The 20,550-nt window shown below is 37.5% G+C and overlaps 1 protein-coding gene and 4 pseudogenes across 1 annotated transcript; 2 read left to right on the forward strand and 3 right to left on the reverse strand.

Annotated features, from left to right (window-relative positions):
* The first annotated feature begins 216 nt into the window (after positions 1-216).
* LOC143599109 (UDP-glycosyltransferase 84B2 pseudogene) lies at positions 217-1,604 on the forward strand (annotated as a pseudogene).
* A 2,609-nt stretch (positions 1,605-4,213) lies between these two features.
* LOC143599110 (gallate 1-beta-glucosyltransferase 84A23 pseudogene) lies at positions 4,214-5,674 on the reverse strand (annotated as a pseudogene).
* A 2,196-nt stretch (positions 5,675-7,870) lies between these two features.
* On the reverse strand, positions 7,871-9,471 carry LOC143599111 (gallate 1-beta-glucosyltransferase 84A23 pseudogene; annotated as a pseudogene).
* Positions 9,472-14,280: 4,809 nt separating this feature from the next.
* LOC143599112 (gallate 1-beta-glucosyltransferase 84A23 pseudogene) lies at positions 14,281-15,767 on the forward strand (annotated as a pseudogene).
* A 905-nt stretch (positions 15,768-16,672) lies between these two features.
* Positions 16,673-19,753, reverse strand: LOC143599113 (triacylglycerol lipase 1-like). The gene is made up of 9 exons (XM_077077152.1): positions 19,703-19,753; positions 18,803-18,913; positions 18,589-18,729; positions 18,398-18,508; positions 18,167-18,310; positions 18,046-18,086; positions 17,882-17,961; positions 17,220-17,315; positions 16,673-17,143 (listed from the first exon to the last, which is right to left on the reverse strand). The coding sequence occupies exons 2-9, from the start codon at positions 18,803-18,805 to the stop codon at positions 16,815-16,817; spliced, it is 945 nt and encodes a 314-aa protein (XP_076933267.1). The 5' UTR covers positions 18,806-18,913; positions 19,703-19,753; the 3' UTR covers positions 16,673-16,814.
* Between the last annotated feature and the right edge of the window lie 797 nt (positions 19,754-20,550).

The raw sequence follows: 20,550 nt of genomic DNA on the forward strand, positions 1-20,550 counted from the left end.
AGTTTTATCCTATTCTGAAAAATATTTCCTACTACAACAGCAAGTGACAACATTAATTGTAGCAAATTTAAATAGGTAACAAAGTCAATTTCAAATTAGCCTTTGAAAAGTGACATCAAACTATTTGAGTTGTACACTTCTAACATTATACGACAGTCTATAAATGCCAATCGCGTCCTCTGCTCAATCACCACAAATCTTTCTCCACCTTAAAAAATGGGTTCTTGTGAACAACAACAGCACGTAAATGTTCTTCTGGTTACTCTTTCGGCTCAAGGCCACAAAAACCCCATCCTAAGACTAGGCAAAATCTTGTTTCCAAAGGCCTCAATGTCACTCTCGCCACCACCAAAAAAGGCATATCGTCGGCCCCCGCCTCCATCGGCGGGGTTCACCTCAAGTTCTTCTCTGACGGTCTACCAATAGACTACAACCGAAGTGCTAATAGGGATTATTACATGGATACCCTAAACAATTTCGGACCCGTTAACCTCTTGGCCTTAATCCGGTCCCACTCAACTAAATTTGCATGCATCATCCATACACCTTTCGTGCCGTGGGTATCTTATGTGGCAGCTGAGGTTGGTGTTCCCAACGCCCTGCTCTGGATCCAACCATCCACCTTGTACCAAATATACAATCATTATTACAATCGTCTCAATGATTTCCCAACAGAAAGTAACCCGAACTTAAGCGTTAAATTGCCCGGACTGCCCGTTCTTCACGCGGAAGAGTTGCCTTCGTTTGTTCTTCCATCAAATACACTACGTAGTTTTGATACTATACTTAAGAAAGTGTTCCACAACATGCACAAGGTAAAGTGGGTGCTGGGGAATTCATTCATGGAGCTCGAGAAAGACGTGATTGTGTCAATTAACAATACCGGAAACGTGTTTTGGCCGGTAGGACCAATAGTTCCAGCAACACTATTAGGTAAGGAAGATGATGTTAGTTTTGATCTTTTCAAATCTAATAACAATAATAATTGCATGGAATGGTTAAACAAACAAAAACCATCTTCAGTTATTTATATATCTTTCGGAACTCTCTTATTTTGGTCTGAAAAAGCAATAGAGAGCATAGCGACCGGTCTTAAAAACACGAAAAGGCCATTTTTATGGGTGATAAGGCTTCCAGAAAATCAAGAACTGCCGGAACTAGGGTTTCTGGAGGAGATTAAGGAACAAGGGTTGATTGTGAGTTGGAACCCACAAACAGAAGTGTTGTCTCATCCATCAGTCGGGTGTTTCTTGAGTCACTGTGGTTGGAACTCGTTGATTGAAAGTGTGACTGCGGGTGTGCATGTTATTGCTTGTCCGCAGTGGACGGATCAGCCTACAAACGCTAAGCTTGTGACCGATGTTTGGAAGGTTGGCGTGAAGTTGAAGAAGAGTTCAGAAGGTGTTATTGATGGGGAGGAAGTGGGAAGATGTGTGGAAGAGGTTATGAGTGGGCCGAGATCGGAGGAGTTTAGGAAGAATGTGTTCGGTTTGAAGACCGCGGCGCATGCAGCGGTGATGGATGGTGGTTCATTGGACAAGAATATTGAGATGTTTGTAAATGAAGTCATTTGCTCTTGGTCATCGTATCCTGAACAAACTTGATTTTGAATATTGGTGTACAAAAGTGCACGTAGCTTATAATTTGATGGTACAGGGGGGTTGATCCATATATCTTCACAATAATTTTCACGTCCTTGCCACATAAACATCATTGTGGGGACTAACTTTAATTTGTTTAAATGCACATCTTTTAAAGCTGTAATGAATTTATATAATATAAAATTACTTTGAAACTAATTCAAAATTTATGTGAACTTTTAACAGATGGATTGCTACATGGATGTGTGGTACATGTGTTTACCGAGTCTTGAGTATAAATAAGAGACTCTCTCTACAAGTTAGTTGTAGTCTATGTATTGTACTTTTTAGGTGGCTGTTGATCAGTAAGCTATGAATGCTAGCGTTCGGCTATATTATCTTTTTTGTTCTTAAGTCATGTGAGTTTGCAACTTCACATACCATAAACGAGACAGAAATCAAATAATATGTACCTTGGATGCTTGTGTTCTTATTCATCTGTATTGATGTCTAACCCTACACATCCCCTACCAACTATTTCAACACCCGTTCCTGTATTCGAAAGTGAAGGATACCTATACTGGAGTACTCGGATTGTTGGTTCCTTCGATTAAATAAACGAGACATAAATCAAATAATATGTACCAGAGTAATTAACAAAACGATTTTGTTAATGATTCATGAAGAAAAGATGATCGATATATATTAAATCGATTAATAACAAATGCAATTAGAAATAGTAAAGCATGATTAGCATTAGCTGAAATTTTTTACAAAAGAAATTAATTGTTTGTAACCACTAGGGATAATAATAATAATAATAATAATAATGGAAAATTCCCAAAATAAGCGTTTATGAAAACGTTTTTCAGGTTTTAAGTGTCATTTGCAATAAATTCCCAAAATAGGTATTATAAACTAGTCATGACGAGTAGTTTATGATTAAACACGAGTAGTTTGTAGAACCAGTTAAAACTTGTCATGTGCCCTTAAACTAATCGTAACGAGCAGGTTCGCTAATCATTTATTCGTCACGACTAAATAAGTTTCATGCCTCGTAATCAACGTCCACGAGTAATTCATAAGTCCTTTAGTCGTGACGACTAGTTTACCTAGTTTACATTCCCTACACAAGTAGTTTATTAGTAGTTAACTCGCCGCAACTAGTTTAACTTTACAATCTACTCGTCGCGACTAAAGAACTTATGAATTACTCGTGGCCGTTGATTACGAGACATAAAACTTATTTAGTCGTGAAGAGTAAATGATTAGTAAATCTGCTCGTTATGGTTAGTTTAAAGACACGTGTCAAGTTTTAATTGGTTATACAAACTATTCGTCACGACTAGATTATAATATCTATTTTGGGAATTTCTTGCAAATGACATCTAAAACCTGAAAAACGTTTTCATAAACGCTTATTTGAGAATTTTCCCTTTATTAATTTATTGTTTTTAACTTATGCAAGAAAACTAGATCGACAAACCCACGGGCCACGAAAGTGGATCAAAAGGTTAATTTTAACTTTCAAATTTCAATCACTTTCTTGATGTCATCAAATTTATTATAGTGAAAACTATCGAGCATGTTAAATACGAAGGACAAAATTATTATGTCACTACTTAGCTAATATTTAATTAGCTCATGTTGGTGTACATGGCCTTCACATGATAAATTTGGTTTTGTCCTTTTCATATACTATAAACCCGTAAAGCGGTCAAGGTACTCAACTACTCTTTAGATCCCGTGAACTTGATCACCTTCAGTGACATTTCTGCATGTTCTAATTACAACCCACTACGTGTCAACAACTATTCATAAAACTTAACGGAAATTGGATTTACTGGATATTATGTAAAAAGATTCTAAAATTATTTTCGAATGTTGACGGGGAGTCCTCTTTTAGTTAGCATGGGTGCCAATAATTCCAACTTGCCTCACCACATTACCACATAATACTTATACGATAATGATTTTTAGTCAATAGGGCCGTAGGCAGTTTTTAGAGAACGGGTAGCTTTTTAGTGTTACATAATCCCCTATTTGTACATCACACTTGTAGAAATTTTTTGGACATTGAACACGTAAAAATGTGTACAACGAACCTTAACCCACATTTTAATTAAAAATAATTTGATTTTTCCTATATTTATTATGTGACTCGACCGGAACCGCTTAATCAGAACGCACAAAAAACTCTTAGCGTTAGTGACAAACAATCGAACGTCCGTCTCTCAAAAATTTCCAGACCTTTAGGAAAATAATTTCTAGCTACACCACTACATGTATCCACAACAACGTTAACTATTTGTGGTTTCAATACGTTAATGAAATTCGAACTTTGTATTATTCACAGAGAAATATATTATCGATCTTATAGTATTTTCCGCCTTATCCGATTAACTTAATATGAAACTGTTTAGTGTAAAACATAGAGGATTTGGAAAGCTGTCTAGCTAAATGCAGTATAGATACTATATCAGGCTTAGGGCCGAGTGATGCAAAACCTATAAATCGGTTGAAAGATCCACGGGAATTAAATTATCCCCTATGACATGCTAAACTGAACACTCGAATTCACATCAACACAGTGCGGTGAAAAGTTAAATCAGCAGGGCCATTAGTTGGCATGCTTAACCTGATTTCTTAAACATAGTTAGCTTACTAATCTCATCCACAAACTCTTGAATATTTCGATCAGAAGTTCCACCTTCTGCCAGTGCCTCCTCCGCTGCTTTCTTCCACTTCATCGCGTTCCTCTTCATCTCCGCCGCCTTTTCACCAGTTGTAGCCTCCCTCAAACACTCCTCCACCTCCCTTCTTCCAATAACCCTTTGCTCAGCCTCACCCCTACACATCCTGATCCCAACCTTCCATTCATCAACCAAGTATTTGGCATTAGTCACTTGATCCCCCCATTGGGGGAATGCCACCAACGGAACACCGCTCTCCATAGTCGAGTTCCACCCACAGTGAGTCACAAAACACGACACCGCGGGGTGAGTCAACACTTGTGCTTGTGGGCTACATTGGACCACCATCCCCTTCTCACCCACCTCCTCCAAGAATCCCTTAGGCAACTTTCCAGACTCCCCGACAGAAGTCACATTCGTCCTCATGACCCATAGAAACGACACGCCCGAATTTAAAACACCATAAGCCAACTCAGTCACCTGTTCTTGGCTCAAGCTCACAATGCTTCCAAACGATATATAAACCACCGATGAATGCGGCTTTGAGTCGAGCCAATCAAGACACTCATCAGGTTTTATCAGGTCTCCAGAGATATTCGAGCTGGCTTCGAGTAGAGGGTTTTTAAACAACGGACCCACAGATCGAATCAGGCATACTTGAGACATGTACTTGATCAAATCGCCCTCTAGTTCTTCAAAGGTTTCCATTAATACACAGAAGTTCTTTGTTAGGTTCTTGAACTGCCCTAAAATGGCTCTTCTTAAAAACGGGTAAGGCGTTGAAGGATGTAGAAAGCTGGGAATCTCATCGGATTTGAGTAGCGGCATGTTTGGCAACTGGACATCGATGTCTGGTTGTTCTTCACTTGGAAAAGGAACCAACGAGTTCGCGTAATGATAATACGATGAAAAGCAGGCGCATGACTGCACCCAAAGCATTGCACAAGGGATGTTTAGCTCTTCCGCTAAGTCTGAAACCCATGGCACAAAGGGGTTGTTGATTAGACACTTGACTGGACGACTTTTTTCTGCATGGTGGTTGATGATACTAGTGAGTGCTTTCTTTCCGTAAGCCTCAAGCTTAGGCAAGTACGTGTCAAGGTCGTAGCGTTCATCATCGTTGTCTTCAGAGCATCCGTCATCAAAGAATTCAAACCAGATCATGCCACCACAGTTCCCTACAGGAGCTGGATCACCTGAGACCCCGGCTCCGGCTTCCTTCATTTTATTTCCGATGGATTTGGTTGTAGAGAATGTGACGAGAATATTTTTCCCTTGGAAGCTAGGAGTTTGCCTAGTCTGAGAAGGGGATTGACATGGCCTTGTGCTGGAAACGTAACTAGGAACACATGAACAATATCTTCTTTAGTAGCCATTTTTGACTTAATGAGATATATTTTAGGTCTATGAGTTGGTATGAATTTATACAGATGGAAACATGATGTTGAAAAATTGAAGAGGTGGACGTTTGTGGACAAAACAGCTACAGTTTTTTAGGTGAGAAGTTGAACAATTATAAAGTCGAATGCAATCACTTCCAATGCTTGTGTAATTGCTAACGTGTATATATATCGAAGCCTGATTAGGGGACCATTTAATCTTTATAAAAAACTGAATTGCACAAGTTTCTGGTCTTTTAAGGTATATTGTACTAATTTCGTTCACACAATTTATACTTTTTTCGATTTTTGTCTATTTCATAATAAATATCCATGGTATATGTCGTTAGTGTTCAAATTTTAAAACATTTGTCTCTTGATACCTAAATCCTTCAAATTATACTTCAATTGTTCACGTCATTATTTACATCCATCAACAATATTTGACTAAAATAGTTAACTAAATATTTTTGAACTAAAAACATAACTAACACAACTTATTTGAGAAAATTAATAATATTATAAAAAGAATATTAATAAAACTGAACGTCTTCGATTGTTCACTGGCAAAAGTCTTTTAGGATTCAGTATCGGGCACTAAAAGCATCAAAACCTAAATAGTACAAGTTCAATACCAGTACGTAGCGCAAACAAGTTAGGTTGTCATTTTTCTAGTGGCCTATTGCGATTCGGGCTTGCTAGGTTGTCCTTTTTCTCACTGTCATAAACACGTTATTTGTTACTATTTGATGCAGCGATTTGGAAGAGGGATTGAATCTAGTGACCAATTTCCGATTCAGATTGGTTAGTTTGACCCTTTTCAGCAACGTCCCAAATAGGTTATTTTAATTGTTACTACGTCTGTTTTCTAGAAGTTTAAGAAACAGTTTGTGATATCTAGATCTTCAGCAGAAGTAGGGTGGGCATTTTTTTTACAGTCCCAAGCTTTGTTTGCACTTTTTCTTCCTTGTCAAAGTGGACCTCAATCTTCAAAGTTCAAACCAAAGAAGGAACACCCCACAAAAATGCATAAGAGCATCCACAAAAAGAAACAAATAACTAGGTTTGGATACATGTGTCACCTACAAACTTGAGGAGATGCAAACTTCATTGTTGTAGCTAAAAGTTTGTTCAATTGTGTTTGTACTATCAAACTTTAAACAAACTGGCATGTGGGATATTTCACAAAGTTATTAATTGTAAGGACACCTGTAGTGGGGCGACAAAACAAGAAAATTGAGGCGAAATTTGTGGTGAACACTGCCCCCTCGGGCTACAAAATGGGCGATTTTGGTGGGGGCGACAAATTCTTGTTCGGCGATTTTGTGTGGAGAATATTATTAATTTAATATTTTGTGTGTGTAATATATATGTGTGTGTGTGTGTGTGTTATACTACAACACCATTACACCCCAAAAACAAAAACCTATTCATTGCTGATTGGGGGCCACATGACGCAAAACGCCCCATTCTATAGCTCATTCACTACACATAGCCTAAAGGTAGGTGATGATGTGACAGTTTGTGATGATTTGTTATTGTGGAAGAAAATGTGAGGTTTTAAGAAAAATTTGGAATTTGATGTAACGCTGATGTTACAGTTTTTGAAGGTTTGTTGTTACGATGCTCTAATACCTACTAATTTTCCTCTTGAATACGTTATTGATTGTTAGTTTGTCATTCAAAAACAGAACATGCATCAGCATTAACTATTTGTGGTCTTTACAAAGCACACCAATGAATACCTGTCACAACCACCACCTACCTCAGATAACAATTTGTGGTCTTTAATACGGTAATAAAACGTTTTTTTTTTTTCATAAATTAAGAAATACAGAATAGTTCTAGTATAATTTTATGCATGTCTTATCTGGTTATTGATTTTGTAATTTTAACAAGAAATACTTTAATTAGAAAATGAGGAAAGTGTCAAAAAGTTGTCGAGGGCCTCGAGGCTAAGAAGTGATACAAAACCTGCATCTATGTATAAGTATATAACGTAGAATAATTAGTTAAGAACCATGACTAGAGAAAAACATACACACTTTATTTCAAAAGAATATCTTTTAGTTTGTGTGTAGGGATACATAGACCAAGCTGGTCTACTCAAATATAAAACAAAAAGGACTATGACAATAATTAATAAAATGGAAATCAACTTAATGATTCATATAAGCATTTTGAAAGTTTAATCAGTAGTGCATTTTGTTGGCGTGCTCAACTTATTTCTTCAAACTCAGCTTATTAATCTCATCCACAAACTCTTGTATATTCTGATCAGAAGTTCCACCTTCTGCCACTGCCTCTTCGGCTGCTTTCTTCCATTCCATAGTATTCGTCTTCATCTCCGCCGTCTTTGAACCACTTGTAGCCTCCCTTAAACACTCCTCTACCTCCACCCTGCCAATCACCCTATGCTCAGCCTCACCCCTACACATCCTTATCCCAACATTCCATTCATCAGCCAAGTATTTGGCATCAGTCACTTGATCCCCCCATTGCGGGAAAGCCACCACCGGAACACCGCTTGACAAAGCCTCCATCGTCGAGTTCCATCCACAATGAGTCACAAAACACGACACCGCGGGGTGAGTCAACACTTGTGCTTGTGGACTCCATTGAACCACCATCCCCTTCTCACCCGCCTCCACCAAGAATCCCCCAGGCAGCTTGCCAGATTCTCCGGTAGAAGTCGCATTCGTCCTCATGACCCATAGAAACGACACACCCGAATTTAAAACACCATAAGCCAACTCAGTCACCTGCTCTTGGCTCAAGCTCACCACACTTCCAAATGATATATAAACCACGGAAGATTGTGGCTTTGAGTCGAGCCAATCAAGACACTCATCAGCTTTTATCAGGTCTCCAGAGATATTCGAGCTGGTTTCGAGTAGTGGGTTTTTGAACAACGGACCCACCGCTCGAATCGGGCATATTTGAGACATGTACTTGATCAAATCGCCCTCAAGTTCATCAAAGGTTTCCATTAACACACAGAAGTTCTTTGACAGGTTCTTAAACTGCCCCAAAATGGCTCTTCTTAAAAACGGGTAAGGCGTTGAAGGAAGTAGAAAGCTGGGAATCTCATCGGATTTGAGTAGCGGCATGTTTGGTAACTGAACGTCAATGTCTGGTTGATCTTCACTCGGGAAAGGAACTAACGAGTTCTCGTAATGGTAATACGAAGAAAAGCAAGCACATGACTGCACCCAAAGCATTGCACAAGGGATGTTTAGCTCTTCCGCTAAGTCCGAAACCCATGGCACGAAGGGGTTGTTGATTAGACACGAAACTGGACGACCGTTTTCCGCATGGTAGTTAATGATACTAGTGAGTTCTTTCTTTCCGTAAGCCTCAAGCTTAGGCAAGTACGTATCAAGGTCATTGCGTTCATTATCATTGTCTTCAGAGCATCCGTCATCAAAGAATTCAAACCGGATCATGCCACCACAGTTTCCTACAGTAGTTGGATCACCAGAGACCGCGGCTCCGGCTTTCTTCATTTTCTTTCCAATAGATTTGCTTGCGGAAAACGTGACGAGAACGTTTCCCTTGGAAGCCAGAAGCTTGCCTAATCTCAGAAGGGGGTTGACGTGGCCTTGTGCTGGAAACGTAACGAGGAAAACATGCACAAGATCTTGTTTAGCAGCCATTGATGGATATTAGAAGTTATAAAGTTGTTTTGACTTTGTGAGAAGTTGATTTATTTTGGTTTATGAGATGGTGCATGTTATTGGCAACTGAGGAAATTTATACAGATGGAAAGATGACGTTGAAAAATTGAAGAGGTGGATGTTTGTTTGTATAAATGAAAAATGAAGCAAATATTGAGTTGAATACAAGCACCTCCATATGCTTGTGTAATTGCTAACGTATATATATTGATGCATGATTAGTGGGACCATGCAAGTCAATTTGCAAATTATATAAAAATCAATTATCATAGCATTACAATAGACACTAGACAACATCAGATTATGTCCAAGAATAAACCTCCACAACCGTTGTGTTAACGTCACATCATATTCCAATTTTTTTTTTAAAACACAATATGTTTACACAACAACAAAACCCCGACAAACCTTGTCAAATAATATTATAATAATACAATATACATATATATGTCAATATATATATATATGTTTGTGTGTGTGATTGTGACAGTAGGGCCCCACCCTTTATCCCCTATGTGGTTTGGATGAAGTTCTATATCCAAACTTAGTAAACAAACTTTTAGTCCTCAACAATGAAGTTTGCATCTCCTCAAGTTTGTAGATGACATATGTATCCAAACCTAGGATTTGATCCATGTTGTGGATGCTCTCACAGTCTGCCTTGAAAAGTTTGTTGCTGCAAACTTGTACCAAACGGATGATGTGGCAACCTCCCTCCCTCTCTCTCTCTCTCTCTCTGACACACACACACACACACAAACACACACACACACACACATATATATATATATATATATATTACACGTTTAATATTATTTAATGGGGTTTGTGAAAATTTGTTGTTGTGAAAGAAAGTTGGGTTTTTATGAAAAATTTGGAATGTGATATGACGATGATATGATAGTTTATGTTAGTTTGTTGTTATATATAACTACACAATTTCTTATATACATAAGTTGAACTAACAAACTATTACATTTTTTTTCAAACAAGTTTTCTGACCCATGGGTTGCTGCGGATGTGTAATCCCAAGAGAATTGAGAAGATAACTAGTGTTTAAACGTTAAGACACTCGCGTTGAAATGTTTAAACGTTAAGTACACCCGCGTTGAAATGTTAAAGAGGTTTTTGGATTAATGATGGTGGATATACACTTTAGTTACAATCGATATCAAAATAAGACGCAAAAAAGTTACCAAATCGTTTTTCAAAACCGCTTCTTTTTTCTTAGACTCCTATTACCTTTCCTTGTACTGTTTTCTATATGTTCTTTTTCAACCGATGCAGCCTCAAATAGCTGCTTCCGTTTGCTTGATTGTGTGCAACTATCTTCAATCTTGTCAAAATCAAAACTCATCGTTTCCCACCGGTTTTGGACGGGGTGACCACTAACTCTTTTTCAAGTTGTGTTTTGTACTCAAAGTACAGTTACTTCACTAGTTATATCCTTAACTTCAGCAGCAGTTGCAGACGCTAATTATTTAGCATAAATCCATTGTCTAAAAGAAGTTTAACATGCTCTAGCAGTCTAGCTTTCGGTCCTCAATTTTTACCTCCTGCTCAAAAGGTTAAATCATATTAGAAATTTCAATTCTGATTTGTTTCCTGAACAAACCAATCTGCGCGCTCAAACCTTGATAACTCTAACAAAGAGCATAATCCATAAATTCATATTCAAACAATAAGATATACAACTAAAAATACATAGCGTAATACACATTAGAATCTGAGTCCAAACCCACGTTTTTAAATATGAAAACATATATGAGATTAGGCACTTATCTAAAACTATGCAAAGATATATCATATAATATATAATATACTGGATGAAAAGAGTGGCAACAAAATCCATCTTCTTGACTTACCATATCTATCGGCTCGTGGGCTATGAACCGTCATTATTGTGTGTGACTAATAAGTAATCCAAATTGTTACATAGGCAGTTAGGCACAATGCCTCAACAGATCCTCCCATATTTGGATATTCAAGTTATTTTTTGGTCTTCAAATTCAGGCTGCAAGAGAATTCAAATAGGTAACTGTTTCTTCATATTATGCTAGTTAGCAAAACAGTATAAGTATAATGAGTTAGGCATGGGTATGCTTCAACATTCATGTGGTGGTGTTGGGGGGTGGGGGTGGGGTATAGAGGAAGATGACCTCCTAGGCTCCTAAAGATCAAAAACTTGTTAAGCTTGAGCAAACTATATACCGCCACAGCAAACACACTCACCATCTGTAAGCCTCGTCCCCTGGTTCTCTAGTCCCGATTTACAGTTACATTCTTCGAAACCTTGGTTTGAATTATGTAATTGGACGGTTAAGTTCCTGACGGTTGTCATCCATAAATTATTAAATTTGCATATTAAAGGTTTACTAGATGACATTGCTCGGAAGCCATCATCATTCATCGCATGTTGCTTGGAGGCGATGTTATTGTTTTCATTCATGCATGCTGCAACGGGTACTGTTTTAATGTTTTTCGATATTTTTATGTTGGAAATGATGATTATGCCCTTAACGTTATTTGATATTACCATCTTGTAGACCTGCAACCTAGAGTATTGATATTTAAACTCATATATTTAATCAATGTATCTTTTTTTATTCTTATATAGTTATATTATTTACCCGTTGGCAGATTCGTTTTAATATTACTAAGCATTAATCAGAGTATATATTATATGGCACTCAAGATGATTGGTCTTCCAACTTACACACAATTTTCAAGTGGTGCCCATTTTCTACAAAAGATGATGTAATTGAAGAAGTTTATTGAGTTTATTTAATGACTTGTAGTATATTAGCTTTCGTTACAAAGATAATCATATATAACTTATTAGCTCGAGTTCGTTTAAGCTTGGCTCGACTTAAGTTTTTAACGTCGAGTAGTTTTGTTAATGACTTGTAATATATCAGCCTTTGTTACAAAGATAATCACATATAAGTTATTGGCTCGAGCTCGTTTAAGTTATTATGTTAAACTTTATGTTTTGTACGTCATTGATGCACTTTTATATTACTTTTATTTATGTAGTATTGTTTGGTGGCCCATGAAATACACATTTGCTTGATAAAGAACTATGTTAACTGTAACTGTTGCCGACTTAGACAAAAAAAATTTAGGTCCGGAGTAATCAAAAGCTGATGATACCTTCTTGACAGTATTGTGAAGACTATTGGCTGAGACTAAATCAAATACTTTGTTGCCAGACTACTAAAGGTTAGATTTGTAGACACCAGTAGTGCCTTCAACTATATTTAATTTGTAGGCTTTTAGTGTTGTATTTATGTAAATTTTGTTAATCATACCTTTTTAATTTAATTCTATGTGTTTCATATCAAGTGATCCTGGAGAACCAAAAAGTCAGCTCCTCCAAGCAGCAATACTCCTCTCTCAGTAATAGACCGCATCAATTTTTGGTGAATTTGACAAACGAATCCGTACAAAGTGGATGATAAACAATATCGAGGTATGTTTGTAGTTGTTAACCTATTATAAGTATTATGGTCCCGAGAGATCGCCTAGGATCTGAACTGATTATAAGCATTATGGTTGGTTCCTGGGTTTAATCTTTTTCATTAATCGGGCATGGGTTGGTTTTAGCAGGTAGGACCCGTTTGATCACCCCTAATGATTTGAATGAGTACTATGAATATAATAAAAAGCCTGACTTGACCCTTGATTTATTTGACCTCTATACATTGGTTGTTTGTAGATTGTGAATACACCGATTTTATTGTAGATTGAAAAGCTAAACATGGTTATCAAAGAGCTCGTCAAGGAAAAGACAGAAGAGGAAAAAAATTTTAAATGGAATTATTGAGGAGTTGCAACCGAAAAGGAAAAAAGATTAAGGCGAAGAAAGTTATTATGCGCAATTGAATGACAAAGATTGAAGTTATGTTAGTAACTATGTTAAAAGGTAGGCTATAAACACTTTAGTTTGAATGTTTAATATGTTACGATTGCTCGGATTTTTGACATTGTAATTTATAATTTTAAGTGGTTTCATATATTTTGAAAGATGAATAAATGCTTAATTATAAAAATATGAAGATTATTAACAGGTTTAATATATAACAATTTAACAAAAATATACATTAAAAAACATTTTGGTCATAAAGCTGCTTTTATGGTAGCAAGATTTGCGACCCGTTTTTTGGGTAGCCATATGCAATCGCTTTTATGGTAGCAGAATCTTGTTGATTTGCGACCGCTTACATGGTGGTAAGTTTTGCGACAGCTTTTATGGTAGCAAAATTTATGACGGCTGCAGCAAAAACTAGCCAATTTGCGACCGTATCTTTGGTCGCATTTCCGTCGCAATAGTGCTTTTGCAACGTGTAGTTTTTTTACCGCTGTTTTGGTTGCAAAATGGTCGCAATATAAATGCCGTCGCAAAAACTCATTTTTCTAGTAGTGCACTCTATGATATAAAATAGGGTTTTCACGTTGGACGAAAAGGTTTTTCTCACCTATGGTGGGGTTCCTTCTAACGGTGGTCTCAAGTCATACTTGGAGAATAAAAATGATTGACTGACTCAGTGGCCTGTCAATAATTCAAATGATTATTATAAAAAATAAACATCGTTGTCCATTTAATAACTTATTATTTATCTGGCTGCAGTTTGATTGTCTTAATCTTGAGTTTGAATAAAATCCTTGTTCGAACATTAAATAAATAGTGGTTGTATTTTTTATAATTTATTTTTGTATTTGGTAAGTTGATCACGTCAGTGAGTCATTCATTCATATAATTAAACAAGCCTTTGGAGGTTCATTTATTCAACTCAATGATTGCTTCATGTTTAAGAGCTTTAATTAACATAAACAAACGTACATCAGCTCTTCATTTTTATAGCATCGATCACTCTTATCTGTATATGTCTTGCTAAGACAAAACCAACTTTAATTCTAATTAGAAATAGAGATTACCATATATCGATCAATGGCTACTAAAGAAGATCAAGATCTTGTGCATGTGTTCCTAGTTACCTTTCCATCACAAGGCATCGTCAACCCCCTTCTGAGACTAGGCAAGCTCCTAGCTTCCAAGGGAGATAATATTCTAGTCACATTCTCTACAACCAAATCCATCGGAAAGAAAATGAAGGAAGCCGGAGCCGCGGTCTCTGGTGATCCAACCCCTGTAGGGAACTGTGGTGGCATGATCCGGTTCGAATTCTTTGATGACGGATGCTCCGAAGACAACGATGATGAACGCTATGACCTTGAAACGTACATGTCTAGGCTTGAGGCTTATGGAAAGACATCACTCACCGGCATCATCAACCACCATGCAGAAAACGGCAGTCCAGTCTCATGCCTTATTAAGAACCCGTTTGTGCCATGGGTTTCAGACTTAGCGGAAGAGCTAACCATCCCTTGTGCAATGCTTTGGGTGCAGTCATGTGCTTGCTTTTCGTCGTATTATCATTACGAAAACTCGTTAGTTCCTTTTCCGAGTGAAGATCAGCCAGACATTGACGTTCAGTTGCCAAACATGGCGCTACTCAAATCCGATGAGATTCCCAGCTTTCTACTTCCTTCATCGCCTTACCTGTTTTTAGGAAGAGTCATTTCAAGGCAGTTTAAGAAAGTGTCTAACAACTTCTGTGTATTAATGGAAACCTTTGAAGAACTAGAGGGCGATTTGATCAAGTACATGTCTCAAGTATGCCCGATTCGATCTGTGGGTCCGTTGTTCAAAAACCCACTACTCGAAACCAGCTCGAATATCTCTGGGGACCTGATAAAAGCTGATGAGTGTCTTGATTGGCTCGATTCAAAGCCACATTCTTCCGTGGTTTATATATCGTTTGGAAGTGTGGTGAGCATGAGCCAAGAGCAGGTGAAGGAGTTGGCTTATGGTGTTTTAAATTCGGGTGTGTCGTTTCTATGGGTCATGAGGACGAATGATACCAGGAAACCTGGCATTCAGTTGCCCGAGGGATTCTTGGAGAAAGCGGGTGAGAGGGGGATAGTGGTCCAATGGAGCCCACAAGCACAGGTGTTGACCCACCCTTCTGTGTCTTGTTTTGTGACTCACTGTGGGTGGAACTCGACATTGGAGACTTTATCAAGCGGTGTTCCGTTGGTGGCATTCCCGCAGTGGGGGGATCAAGTGACTAATGCCAAATACTTGGTTGATGAATGGAAGGTTGGGATCCGGATGTGTAGGGGTGAGGTTGAGCATAGGGTGATTGGAAGAAGGGAGGTGGAGGAGTGTTTGAGGGAGGCTACAAGTGGTGTGAAGGCGGCGGAGATGAAGAGGAATGCGATGAAGTGGAAGAGAGCAGCGGAGGAGGCGGTGGCAGAAGGTGGAACTTCTGATCGAAATATTCAAGAGTTTGTGGATGAGATTAGTAAGCTAACTATGTTGAAGAAATCAGGTAAACACGCCAACTAATGGCCCTGCTGATTTAACTTTTACTATGTTTGTGAGTGGTGTGTGAAAGCAATAAAATCTCGGGGAATACATTTTAAAAAATGATAGCTTTTAGTTTAATTATTGGAATGGAGGTGGAAATTATTTTATTTCATTATCCTAGTTTTTTTAATCTGAGTGGACCATTTCTCGCCAGCCACCGGTATAAACAAACTCACAAATATCAATGTCAGCATGACACATCATATTTCCAACATACATTAAAAACCTTCATTTTTTCTACAACGTCAAACATCCACAAACCTCATTAAAAATATTAAATTTATATGCATGCAATGTATCTATATGTATGTGAGGGATGTGAGAGTGGTTGCCCACCATACTCACCTGTCTCTAGTTTGCAACAACAAACTTTGCGACCTGAGCTCTACAACACTAGGTAGTTTGCCCCCTCTTGTTCGTGTGGTGATCGGGTTCCAGATATGTTGTGGATGCTCTGACTTTTGAAAAGAAAAAATGTTGTTTTCTGTCTCTAGTCATGAATCATGATTGGTAAATTTTTACCATTGTGGATGTGGGTTTTGTATCGCTAACTCGTCCAAACAACATTTTTAAGTGTATATATCATTTTCGGATTAAAGTATTTCATGGCTATGAAATGAAGAACCATATAAAACAAAAGGCTTTACATGTACGAAAATACGCAATTCTATGAAATTCTAATTTTGTGTTCTCAACGTGTAACATAGCTGTTTTATAGGTAGGTAACCATCATAACGTTGCAGTTAACGATTATAATTACCACTTACATGTGTAGGAGAACCCTTCAACATGCTAACCCACATGAGTTAAACAAACCAATCCGAACACAGCCTATTTAATCAAACATGTTACAGAGGTGGCTTGAAGCATTGAATTCGGTGTTAGCAGGCCCATTTACAGTTAAATACAATCATTTCATGAAAGTTTGTCAAATATACAACGCCTCTAAGACAAATTCCACATTATGACCCATTCTAAAAACAACCCATTTTGACTTTAACCCGACCCGCCTATTTTGACACCCACAAATAAAACAATCATATTTGCATATCTCAAGATCTACTTGAAATCCCATTTCCACAAGACCTAAAGAAGCTAATCATCTTACAATAAAGATCATCATATCCTCTTGTGCTCAATAGGAAATCTACATGGCCATAATCTTCAAGAAACAAAACACTTGGTGTTAATCTCAATTCCTTTAACGTGTGATGCACATCGACCACATCTCCCAACGCGTCATTTCCCCCATACGCCATCCATACAGGCAACGATTCAGGGATTTGGCTAAGATCAAATGTTGGCGGTTTTAATTGTCCATATTGTAGAATATTCTTTAGAGTCCCATAATCATACTTTGCGAAAGTACCTTTGCGTATCACTACACGAAAAAAATAGCTTTAACAATGTAAATATATTGTTTTGCATAATAGAACTGATATAGTAAAGGACCATACTTTGAAAAAGATGTTTTAAGTTCTTTAATGATGAAGGATGAGGCTCATATTCAAGATAGAAATCGACACGACTACTGTTGAAGCAGCAGTTTTCACCTGCAAGACGCGAGTAAAAAGTAAAAACAACAGGCATGTAAACGACCCGAACATTCAGTGAATCGTATGGAGCTAGGTTGGTTCATCTTCGTTTATATAAACAAATGAACATAAATAAATTTTTTTGTTCATTTAATTAAATGAACGAACATGAACACATGTTTCGTTCATATATGTTCATTCATTTATGCTCGATAAATACTACTAGAAAATTTCAAATATATATTATAATTTTATTTATATTGTGTTTTTCACTTTTAATTAAAACCTAAAATTACAAGCCCATATATTAATATGTCCGTTTGTGTTTGTTTCGGTCTGTTCAATTATGTTCAACTATGTTCGTTTGTGTACATTTATGTCCATTTCTGTTTGTTTAGGTTTGTTTACGTTCGTTAACTGTTCATTAAGTTTTATAAAGAACGAACGAGCATGTTCATTTTCTTAACGAATGAACAAGAACACAAATTCCGTTTGATTAATTGTTCATGTTTGCTTAAAGTAAATGAGCGAACATGAACATGCCCCCATTCATGTTCCTTTATTAAATCATTTTATTAAATAACTTGTGATAGATGCTAACATATCACTGCAATCTACACGCCCACCGTCACAAGCCATCTCTACAATATTGGTGAGAATGTCACTGAAAACAAACGCAGATATTTAGATATCATCAATGATATTATTACAACTACAAAATCATATAAAATATAAAGATTAAAAAAACCTCTTCAGGTTGAGTTGGTGTATTCTAAGTAATGATAGCGCCTGTAAATAAAATGTTGATGTATTATAGCTTCCAAAAACTTAAGTTCAATTGACTTTGAATAAAGTTTAAGAGATTGCACCTCGTCTAGATGCATGTTCACAAGATTAAGAACAAACTTAGATGTGATATGATCCAAGTATGATATAGGAGAAAGAAGTGCAGCAGCCTCAACCATATTAACGATATCAGGTTGAGTAAAAGCAGCCAACGACATTATCGTTCCCTGAAAAAAAAAATGAAAATGGAGATTATTAAAGAGACATTCCTTAATTGGATTAATTTTTATGATAAAAACGAAGTGCATATAAACCTGTGAATGTCCCACAACAAAAGCTTTAGAGTTAGTTGTGGAAGTTATGTACGTAAGCATTGCTTCAAGATCATAAAGAGCCATTTCTTCCCAGCTCCAATCCCAAAATTCCTAAATCAAAAATACAGAAAACGAGTTAGGCCAAAAACTAATGATAATTAATGATTGAATTTATTACAGAATTTGTGTACCTTGTCACCGTCTGGTAAAGTTGTATGCCCGTGGCTCCATTTCGTACCACGCACATTCCCAACCCAAACATCGAAACCACTGTCTGCGAGGATAAATCCCAATGATTGATTTGGGGAGTCCATAAACCAAGCATCACCACCCTAATTAAGTTAAAACTATTATCTAAAAGTTAAAATGGTAAGGCTGTAAATTAATAATATTGTGTGATGTTACCATAAAGAGTCCATGTAAGAGTAAAACAGGAGGCGGTTTTTCTACACCCGAATTAACAATGCCTGGTGACACGCGCTGAAGACCTAGCAAGAAACCATCATCGGTTTGAGTCTGCAATTATAAAATAGAAATAGTTACCTCATGAGTGATTTCCTAGTTAGCAAAATGAACATATTATCACAAACAAAATATCAAATACCCATATCATAATTCATCAATAACACTTGATACCGGATCCCTTGAGCAATAACTTAATCGTTATTCGAATTAAACAGAAAACTGACACCAAAATTAACCATAAACTGAATTAACCGAAAAGTGGTTACCGGTTTTTTTACCCTTAGTTAGCCGAAATTAACCGAACCGAACCATTTATATTTTAATATTTCTAGCTTTTATACCTCCATTTCATGTATTTGATGTTTTATGCCCAACATTTCATGTATTTATGCATCCATTTCATGTATTTCTAAGTAAAAATTTTAGCCTAAATTTGATTTTGGTCATTAACCGAAACCAAACCGAAAAATTAACAGAACAAACCGAAAACCGATTGGTTAATTTAATTGAGACTAATAACCAAACCGAAATTAACCGAATAAACCGAAAACCGATTGGTTAATTTAGTTGAGACTAACAACCAAACCAAACCGTGACCACACGTCCCAAAATTATAGTGAAATCAAGAAAAGTAACTGTTATTTTAAAGAACTCTCAAAAAATAATAATAATAATAATAATAATATCAACCTTATCAAACAACACTAACTGATCTAGCTTAGCATATGATGATGAGCAGTTAAATTATCAAACACTTGGCGTGCAACCAAAGTTGCTATTTCAGTAAGTCAATGTTAATAATAATGGAAAAAGTCAAGTAGCGTTGAAGAACGAACTGACCGTGTGTTCGACACAAGTATATCCCCAAGGCTGGACGAGATTAAAGCACAAACCGCCGTCGTACGTGAAGAAACACTAACCGGACAGGCGGGCAGATTACTGGTAACCTGGGGGTTGGATAGCTGTTTCCCACGAGGGGTTAGACCCTTGGAAGATGGTTCTTCTGATAACCTGCAAAACAAACACCGTGAGCTCGTCACTGAGAAGGGGGGGTTCCTCCTTGTGACCACCCTCCGGCGTGAGAATCAGACTAGATTGCTCTTTAAATATAAAAGTATATTAAGAGATTGCTAGAGCAGATATCAGGTATATTATGATGATATAAGATAATGTAATAATGTGTTCAGATGATCATACCATTTGGGGTATTTATAGCCGAAGGTAGGTTTCCAAGGAGGTATGGCCAGCTGCAACAGTGTTCCTGTTCATCAACAGTAGCCTACGCACGTGCCTTGCTGGTAGTTGGTGGGTAGGCAGCGGCTGATAGTGACCAGGCCTGCTGTATACTATTCCCTTTCCACCAACTGCCGGCTACGCACGTGGTATGACAGTAGTTGGTGAGTAGGCAGCGGCTAATAGTGATACAGTACAGGAGCATGCTGCTCGCCATACTGTATCAGTGAGCTGTCGTATCTCTGATCAGATCTTTCGCCCATACCTCGTCAGGTACAGTAAAAGATCCTTCAGTATACAGACTGGCTTATTTGGGCGGGAGTATTCCCCCTCCCGCCTCTGTGCGGGATTGCTCCCGGCTTTGCTCATTCCTTCAGGTGACACTGATCGAGAGATAAGTGCCTTGTGCGTGTAGCCATGCTGCGCGGGTGGCCTTCCCTAATGGCTTGTATCCG

The sequence above is a fragment of the Bidens hawaiensis genome, unplaced genomic scaffold (genome assembly GCF_021521415.1).
Source record: "Bidens hawaiensis isolate Kalapana, Puna unplaced genomic scaffold, B.hawaiensis_p1.1 tig00051515_1, whole genome shotgun sequence".
NCBI classification, from domain to species: Eukaryota; Viridiplantae; Streptophyta; class Magnoliopsida; order Asterales; family Asteraceae; genus Bidens; species Bidens hawaiensis.